This window comes from Prionailurus viverrinus, chromosome E2, assembly GCF_022837055.1.
Source record: "Prionailurus viverrinus isolate Anna chromosome E2, UM_Priviv_1.0, whole genome shotgun sequence".
NCBI classification, from domain to species: Eukaryota; Metazoa; Chordata; class Mammalia; order Carnivora; family Felidae; genus Prionailurus; species Prionailurus viverrinus.
Window position 1 is genome coordinate 47,548,657 of NC_062575.1, and position 9,544 is coordinate 47,558,200.

General features: G+C 55.1%; 1 protein-coding gene across 1 annotated transcript; it reads right to left on the reverse strand.

Moving 5' to 3' along the window:
• Positions 1-7,301: 7,301 nt before the first annotated feature.
• LOC125153317 (galectin-7-like) lies at positions 7,302-9,544 on the reverse strand. The gene is made up of 4 exons (XM_047836381.1): positions 9,484-9,544; positions 9,000-9,088; positions 7,996-8,197; positions 7,302-7,434 (listed from the first exon to the last, which is right to left on the reverse strand). The coding sequence occupies exons 1-4, from the start codon at positions 9,496-9,498 to the stop codon at positions 7,321-7,323; spliced, it is 420 nt and encodes a 139-aa protein (XP_047692337.1). The 5' UTR covers positions 9,499-9,544; the 3' UTR covers positions 7,302-7,320.

Below are 9,544 nucleotides of genomic sequence, written 5' to 3' on the forward strand. Positions count from 1 at the left end.
CACAGCTCTTCCTAGCTCCCTGCCAGCTGCCTGCCCTGGTGCAAGGCTCTGATCACATCCCACGAACAAGAGTTCGCTTGATTCTCCATCTCCCTCCTTACGTCCAGGGTCCCAGATACGCCTTCCCCCGCCAACGAAAGAAAAACGCATTGATGCCAGAGTCCTGGACATCTGTTGCTTTGGGAGCCGAGTATCCTCCACCGCTGTTTCTGGAATCGGCACCCCCAATACGTTTTGGGGATCCAAGGGTCCTTTAGTCTCAAGCCGTGTGGCTCCAGGACGGCTGGCCCCTCCCCCTAGCTCCGAGGAGGGGCGTTTGACCCAAACCAGCCAATCGGAGCAGCGCAGCCCTGGCCACACCCCCTGGTATTCCTGGGAGACTCCGGACACGTGGCTTCTCTTTCTCTGGGTCTGCGAAGCTGGTGGGAGGGAAAACCCCGAGCAGCCAGACTCCACCTCGGCCACCTTTGTCCTGAGACCCGTCCTGAGAATGAGGACAGCGCTGAGCAAAGCACCTCCAGGCGACAGGGAGAGAAAGATTCCATGAGCGTAGTCTCTCTCTCTCTTTTTTTTTTTTTTTTTTAACGTTTATTTATTTTTGGGACAGAGAGAGACAGAGCATGAACCGGGGAGGGTCAGAGAGAGAGGGAGACACAGAATCGGAAGCAGGCTCCAGGCTCCGAGCCATCAGCCCAGAGCCCGACGCGGGGCTCGAACCCACGGACCGTGAGATCCTGACCTGAGCTGAAGTCGGAGGCTTAACCGACTGAGCCACCCAGGCGCCCCCCGAGCATAGTCTCTCAATGCGGATGTGCTTGAAGCCAGAATTTTACATTCAAGGAGCCAAGAAATTCTGCCCCCCTCTTTTCCCCAGTTTTAATTTCAATTTAACGGTCTTTTTCTTTGTCGCTAGAAACCAAAAGAAACCTTTCCGACTTTCCGGGCATGATTTCTGCAACCATGCCCAGGACACTAATTCCCTATGGAGTAAGAGATCAGGTACTAGTTTCCTCCATTTCTACCCCTTACATAACCCTCAAAGTGTTCTTGCTTCACCAAGTTAGGGCTGCACTTGAGCCATTAAGACATATATATATATATATATATATATATATATATAACACACTATCATGAAAAGGAAAAGCCCCACTCCCGGGTGCAGGAGGTATCTGTTACACACATAACAAATGGCAAATGCTTACTATTTTTTTTTAAATTTTTTAAATGTTTATTTCTTTGAGAGAGAGAGAGAGAGAGCAAGCAGGGGAGAGAGAGAGAAGGAGACACAGATTCCGAAGCAGACTCCGACTCTGAGCTGTCAGCACAGAGCCCGACGCGGGGCTCACACTCATGAACCGTGAGATGACGAGGAACTGAAAGACGCTCAGCCGACGGAGCCGCCCAGGCGCCCCAGAGCATGGCTTGTTTTTTAGTTTTTGGTTTTGTTTGTTTAATATTCTCCCATGTGTAGAATTCCTTCTGAGAGGTTTTCTTGTAACAAATTACCCAGTAGTGAGCTTGTGTGAGGGGAAAGTCCTACCTCCAATTCCTGGCAGCTACTGATCCCTCCCCGGGGAGAACTGAGATCTGAACACAATACTGGGCTTACACCGATTAGCAGCTAGAGGCGAGTGTGCTGGAGAGCGAAGGCCACCCCGACGGGGGAGCAGAGCGGAGACCTGCCCCGTCTGGACTAGCCAGAGACAGAGCAGTCGCTGGCGATGATTCATAGGTAGGAACAAAAATAGCTTTGCAACCCGTCCTATAAGGTTTTTTTTTTTTTTTTAATGTCTATTTATTTTTGAGAGAGAGAGGGAGAGGGAATTCGAGCAGAAGAAGGGCAACGAGAAGGTGAGAGAGAGAATTCCCAAGCAGACTCTGCACCGTCAGCGCAGAGCCTGATGTGGGGCTCGAACCCACGACCCATGAGGTCATGCCCTGAGCTGAAATCGAGAGCTGGACCCTTAACTGACTGAGCCACTCAGGCGCCCCTGATGTAATTTTGATGAAGTCCCCGCAGGCTATCCTTCTAGGTGCTCTGAACTCACCTTTCATGAAAGGTTCATTTCAGGGGCACCTGACCACATCCTTGAGGACCATTCAGTTAGCCATAGAGCTAACCAGGCAACTAGGGTCCTTCTGGAACCATCGAGCGATCACAGGATGATGATTTAGAATTCATGCCTTGGGCACCATTCCTGAAGGTGAATGATGAAGGTTCGGTAGATTCTGTTATTGTTTTTTGTTTGATTATTTTAAATGTTTTAGTTTTATTCTATTTTGAGAGAGAGAAAGCACAAGCAGGGGAAGGGCAGAAAGAATCCCAAGCAGGCTCCTCACTGAGGATGCGGGGCTTGAACTCACGAACCATGAGATCATGACCTGAGCTGAAGTTGGATGCTTTACCCAGCTGAGCCACCCAGGCGCCCTGAAGGTTCACTGGATTCTTACGTGCTGTCCAAACAAGAGTGGGGAGTATCTGAAATATGTGAGCCAACATTGCATGTTACCAGTTTCACCAATAACAGCCCATTTTTACACACATTACATTAATTTTTCTTTTTTTAAGTAAACTCTATGCCCAACGTGGGGCTTGAACGCATGACCCTGAGATCAAGGGTCCTTTGCTCTACCGACTGAGCCAGCCAGGGCACCCCCACTAAGGTAATCATTAATAAGCCACTCGATACACAAATGAAAACCCACGTCTAACATTCGTCATGCTAATTAATGGAGTCTCTTGTGTTTCTCAAAGGTAAATAGTTGAAGCTCTTGTAGTAACTGTCTATCGGACTTTTCACCGCATGCTGGCTATTTTGAAAGTGCGGATTTCGGCTTAGGTCACCTGAGGGTCCCTAGAGCATACCTTAATAACACATGTATTTGTATTGTCCTGTGTCTTAGGTTGAGTTCCTTAGAAGCGGACCCAGAGACAAAGAACTGCCTGCAAAAAGGCTCTTGTGGACCCTGAGGCGATACCCCCAAAAGGAAGTGAGGGGGGCAGGATTGGGCTGAGGGACGACTTGGTTGAGATAAGCCTCAGACAATGCTATGAGGAGACTTGGAGCCGGGGTGGCCACTCTACTGCTTGTCCCCGTTGAAGCAATGGGATCAGGACCCGTTTTATCTCCCAGGACCATCCAGTCACTGGCAGGGATCAGCCCCTGGGAGGGGCATGACCTTGGGTGAGGCCGTTCTCTGTGACTGAGGGCACATCCAGTGAGGGACACAGCGGAGACATGTAGCAGCCTGAAGCCCCAGCCTCCTAGCTCTGTCCATGACCTAGCTCAGGTCATGATCTCACAGTTCGTGAGTGGGATCCTCGCATCAGGCTCTGTGCTGACAGGTCAGAGCCTGGAGCCTGCTTCGAATTCTGTGTCTCCTCCCTCTCTGCCCCTCCCCCACTTGCTCTCTCTCTCTCTCTCTCTCTCAAAATAAATGAAAAACATTTTTAAAAATGCAGATAATTATAATGCATAGAATATATTATCAGAGCTATGTTAATAGAATTAAATTATGTTGTTATTAAATAAGAAAGAATGGGGCGCCTGGGTGGCGCAGTCAGTTAAGCGTCCGACTTCAGCCAGGTCACGATCTCGCGGTCCGGGAGTTCGAGCCCCGCGTCGGGCTCTGGGCTGATGGCTCAGAGCCTGGAGCCTGTTTCCGATTCTGTGTCTCCCTCTCTCTCTGCCCCTCCCCCGCTCATGCTCTGTCTCTCTCTGTCCCAAAAATAAATAAACATTGAAAAAAAAATAAAAAAAAATAATAAGAAAGAATGACACAGTAAACTAAGTATATAGAAGTTTTTAATACAACAAAGTGAGTAGAAGAAATAATAAACACAAAAGTAAATGTAAGTGAATTAGAGAATCAGAGAAACAATAAAATGGATTCAGGCACTGTTGTATCCTAAAACTTACAAACTATTGTTGAAAGAAATTAAAGAAGACCTCAGTAAATGGAAAGATATCCTATGTTCATGGATCCAAAGACTTAATATTGTTAAGATGACAATACTCCCCAAATTGGTCTACAGTACCTATCAAAATCACAGCTGATTTTGTTTTTCAGAAACTGACAAGGAAATTCTGAAGTTTATCCGGAGAGGGGCACCTGGGTGGCTCAACTGGTTGAGCGTCTGACATCGATCGGCTCAGGTCGTGATCTCGCGGTTCATGAGTTCAAGCCCCACATCAGGCTGCTGTCAGCGGTGGATCCCTCTTCAGATCCTCTCTCCCCCTCTCTCTCCCTTCTCTCGCTTGTGCTCTCTTACAAATAAATAAACGTTAAAAAGATAAAGTTTGTATGGAAAAGCAAGGGACTCGATATTAACACAAGTTTGAAAAAGAACAAAGTTAAAGGACTGAAATCACACTAATCAAGATGGTATTATTAGGATAAGGACAGACGTGTAGATAAATGGAATAGATTTGAAGTTCCAGAAAAAAAACCACATACATCGATGATCAAATATTGAGAAGTGCGTCAAGACAATACAATGATGAGGGGCGCCTGGGTGGCGCAGTCGGTTAAGCGTCCGACTTCGGCCAGGTCACGATCTCGCGGTCTGGGAGTTCGAGCCCCGCGTCGGGCTCTGGGCTGATGGCTCAGAGCCTGGAGCCTGTTTCCGATTCTGTGTCTCCCTCTCTCTCTGCCCCTCCCCCGCTCATGCTCTGTCTCTCTCTGTCCCAAAAATGAATAAACGTTGAAAAAAAAAAAAAAAGACAATACAATGATGAAAGAATAGTCTTTTCAACTGGGAATCCATGTGCAGAAGAATGAAGTTGGGCCCCTACTTCACAACATACACACAAATTAAATCAAATGGTCTATATATTAAATATATACACATATTTGAACTGGCAAACTTTTAAAAAATTATTTTCTTTTCTTTTTCTTTTTGAGAGAGAGAGAAAGAGTACAAGCTGGGGAGGGGCAGAGAGAGAGAGGGAGATACAGAATCCAAAACAGGCTCCAGGCTCTGAGCTGCCAGCACAGAGCCCGACGCGGGGCTTGAACTCACGAACCGTGAGATCATGACCTGGCCGAAGTCGGACGCTTAACTGACTGAGCCACCCAGGTGCCCCTGAAATGGCAAAAGTTTCTAAGTACAGCACAAACCTCAATTTTTTCCTGAGAATAGATTGCCAACATGCTGCGTTTTCACCTCCAAATACTATAATATGTAATGATACTTTGTATAAACACGAACATTCTCCACTATGCACAAGGTAAGATGGAAATGAAAACCGCGGGGGGGCGGGGGGGGGCCCTGGGTGGCTCAGTTGGTTGAGCATCGGACTTCGGCCTAGGTCATGATCTCACCATTCCCAAGTTCAAGCCCGGTGTCAGATTTTGTGCTGGCAGCCCAGAGCCTGGAGCCTGTTTCAGATTGTCTCCCCCCCGCTCTCTTTCTCTCTGCCCCTCCCCTGATCATTTTCTGTCTCTCTCTCTCTCTGAAAAATAAACATTAAAAAAAAAGAAGTGAATATCAGGAAATTAACATGGATGAATCACCATCATCCAACCTAGTTTACCAGTCGTGCCAACAATGTCTTACTTTTTCACTATACTTTTTGAAATTTGTCCCATACAGGTTGGTACCCAAATTTCCTTTTTTTCTTTCTGTTTGTTTTTTTTTTTAATTTTAATCCTTATTTATTTTTGAGAGAGAGACAGAGCGGGAGCGGGAGAGGGGCAGAGAGGGAGACACAGAATCCGAAGCAGCTCCAGGCTCTGAGCTGTCAGCATAGAGCATGATGCGGGGCTTTAACCCAGGAACCAGGAGATCATGAACTGAGCCGAAGTCCCGAAGTCCCTCGTTTAAGCGATGGAGCCACCCAGGTTCCCTCAAAAAATTCTTAAACGTTCCAAAATTACACGACACAGACAAAATAAAAATTAGTTCATTTAACAGACAGCCCTGGTGTACCAATCGCTGTAGATATTCTCAGGTCTCCCACTGGGAGAGGAAGAACCACCCAAAATATACAAAGAAGGGCCCAGAAAGAAGGGGGGCTGCTGCAGGCGGAAGATCTCAAGTACAGAAAAAGTTCAGATGCTGAAAGGACTCGAATTCGCCCAGATTTGGAAGCCCCACAAAGTTTTGCATCCTCAGACGAAACCAGGGTAATCCTACCTCCAGCACCGACTGCCAGCGTGGCAACTTCGACAGAGGCCGCAAGGAGGCGACGTGTACCTCGCAAGGAAGCCGGCCCGGAAACTACGGGCAAAACCCTCCAGGGGCGTGGCTCCAGACTTGCCCAGACCCGGACCCGAGCCCCAGCCGCAGTGGGGGACCAGCCAGCGCGCCGGGTCTCCATCTCATAATAACGGACCCAGCCTGGCGACTGTCGCATCGCGGAGTCACGACTTCCCTCCACCCATAGCCATTAAGTGATGAGTAGTCACCTTCGACTAGAAAATCGCCTGGCAGTGGGGGTTGACTGGGCGTCTGCGTGAGCGCCCACTACTCAGACACCCTGGTTGTCACACCGCAGGGCCAGGGCCCGGGGCCATCTGTGAGCACAGGTGGAGAAGAGTGGATGTGGGGCTCGTGAGGCCTGGTTGTGGTGTCCCCCTGCCTCCGCACCGCGCCACACCCCCCACTCGTCCCCACGCAGCTCCTCCGGGAGGTGCCGGTTCAGTGCGCGTCTGCCCCGGGGACACGGGCGGGAGCCTGTCCCCACTCCGCCACAGCTGGGAGGCCGGCGACGCCCCATCCGCTGCCCCGCCCACCCCGCCCAGGCCCGCGCCCCGCACCCCAGGCGGGAGAGCCGGGGTAGAGGCGAGACGAGGCGGGTAGCGGCGCGGGGAGCCCGCACAGGCCCAGGCACCGTCCCCACCATTTCGGGGTCTCAGGGACCAGACGTGCGGGGACTCGTTCGCCCGTTTGCAGACGCAGCGGCTCGGAGCTCCGATGTTCCGCAGAGGGGGCACCGAGGGAAGCTTGGGCCCGCTCCAAACCCCCATCAGCTGTCCCCACCGCACGACCGCCGGGCCGGGCCAGGCCGGGCCGCCCGGAAAAGCGGCGCTGGACACCAGCCAACGCCCACCGCCACCCGATCGCGACCCTCCGGAGGCGTCCGGCCACAGACTGCCCTCCCAGGCCGCGGGGCCCCACTCCCGCCCCGGCCGCGGCATCGCTCTGACCCTTCGTCAGCGTCTTCCCCGCTCTGAACCTGCTCTCCGCGTCCAGACGAAGGACACCCGGGCACAGACGGGGCGCACACGCGCGGGCTGAAACTTTATTTGCCCTCCCGCGCCCGGGACCCCGGACCCCGGACCCCCGACCCCCGACCCCGCCGCCCGCCCGGAGGCTCAGAAGATCTTCACCGACTGCAGCTGCAGGTCCCCGCCCACCTCCAGGAGGCGCACGCGCGCCGGCGGGATCCGGTAGCGGAAGTGGTGGTACTCCGAGTCGCCGACCACCGCCTGCGGGGCCGAGGGGGGCGGGGCGTCAGGGCCCGCGGGGCCCCGAGTCCCCGGGGGCGAGATGGGCCCCGATGGCCGTACCTCTTGTCGTGGTCCTCACCTGGGCCACCTGTCTGGCGCGGACGCGCGCTGAAGGCGGTGGCTGTTACGGCCCCGCCGGCGGCGTCCACGGCCTCCCTCCGGCCGCTCGCCCTGAACGTGGGGAAGGGCCTGGGTGCTGGACGCTGTGCAGCGACCACTCCCCGCGGACACGCGCGTCCGGGCCCAGTCGCCCAGCCATCCTGGCCCCTGCTCCGGGACACCAGGGCCCCGCTTCCCGCTAGGGGCCACCCACCCTCTGGGCGCTGGGCTCTTGCCGCCCGGCCCCTGCCACGGCCACACCCCTGCCTTCGGGCACACGTGGGGTTGCGCCAGGGGAAGAAGAAGAGGGACGGACCGAACGTGGGCCCCGCCTTGGCCGGGCCTTTGCTCCCCACCTCCACCAAGAGCCTTCCTGGCTTGCCTGGACTGCAGGCGGGGCGGGGGTCTGGGCGCCCGCGCCTGTGGGTGGCAGGGACTCACCTTGAACCCTTCTTCGGTGGCGATGAGGAGCACGTCGAAGGGCTGCCCATGCTGGAAGGGAATGCCTGAGCCGCGCTCCTCCCGGCCCCAGGTGCCCTGCTCCAGGCTGTTGAAGACCACCGTGGACTCGTCCAGCCGCGGGTTGAAATGGAGGGCAGCCTCCCCGCCCGGCCCCTCGCCGCACAGCAGGTTCACATAGAACCTGGTAGTGGGGGCAGGGAGGAGAGGATAAAGGTCACAGGCCAAGAAGCACCCTACCAAGATCAGGGACCAATGGTCAGGACTCCCCACCGCCAGGCCGTTCCAATTCATAGGCACCGGAGAACGTCCCACGCCACAGGGGGAAGGGTTGTGGGCCGGTGGCCAGGGACCCACCCTCCAGGGCGTCCAAAAGCTCCAGGGGCCCTGGACCCGCATGCACCTAGCGAGGGTCACTATGCTATGGCCCCGGGTGCCCCTCATTTCCAAAGCCTCTAACGTTTGCCGTGGAGTCACGATGCATCGTGGAGTCACGATGCATCGTGGAGTCACGATGGCCAGGGTGCTCTCTGTTCCTAGGGCATCCCCCTTGCCACAGGGCTGGGCACAGCACCACGGGCCCGCACGTGTGTAGGCACCGCAGATTCCCAGGAAGCCTGCCCTTCCCAGACCCGGAAGTCCTACGACCGACCGCTTCGGCCTCCCAGGTGCCCAGGGCACCTCCAGGTCGCGGGACTTCTTTCCAGGGTTCCTGGCATTCAGACTGGGAGCCATAGGACTCTAGATGGGAGCCCTGGGATGGCTCTGGAAGCCCCAGATCCCTAGGGAGACGTAGGGACCCCAGCTACACAGTCACGGGACAAGTAAGCGAAGACTCCAGATTCCAGAAGGTCAGCGATGGCCCGGGGAGTCTAAGACCCTGCGGGCCAAGGTGGCTCTGGTGCCCTCGTGTCTGGGCTGCAAGAAGTCCGAGCCAGCTGAGCCTGGACACCTCCCAGCCTTACCTCTGGGGCCTGGGGTCTCACCTGCCGGCCTTTTCCGGGACGACGCCGCGAATCCTCATCACGGTGCCCACCCGGATGCCCTCGGGCAGCGACATCTTGTGGGGCACGTTCTGCAGGTCAGCGGCGGGGAGTCCCAGGGAACCGGGGGCGCGGACGAGAGACACACGTGGGTCGGCCCCAGGCAGAAAGCATCCGGGACCCAGATCGGCAGAATCCGTGAGAAGAAAAGGCCCAGAGACCAAGGAGAGAGAGCCAGAGCCAGACCAAGAGTGGGAGAGCCAACCACGAGGGATCAACGGAGAAAGGGAGAATCCAGAGAGGCAGATGGGAGCGTGGGGATGGGTTGGGTCCACCCGGGAGCCACAGCCCAGACCCTTGGTAGCACACCCCGGCACCCACTTTGTCCTTCCCGGCGGGACACCTCAGCCAGGCCCAGCCCCTCCCCGAGTCCGGTGCCGCCTTGGGTCCAAGCCCCCCGGGCCCCGACGCCCCCGAAGGCACTCACAGAGCTTCCCGCCATGGCTGGGATGCTGGGGCGACAGGCGTGGCGGTGGGTATGGCTGCTG

What these genes read in the sequence shown, in the direction of transcription:
- LOC125153317 (XM_047836381.1), bottom strand. An exon ending in GTCCCGGAAAAGGCCGGCAG is followed by an intron (nt 8,198 to 8,999) that starts GTGAGACCCCAG and finishes CCCCACTACCAG; the next exon opens with GTTCTATGTGAACCTGCTGT. An exon ending in CCACCGAAGAAGGGTTCAAG is followed by an intron (nt 7,435 to 7,995) that starts GTGAGTCCCTGC and finishes TCGGCCCCGCAG; the next exon opens with GCGGTGGTCGGCGACTCGGA.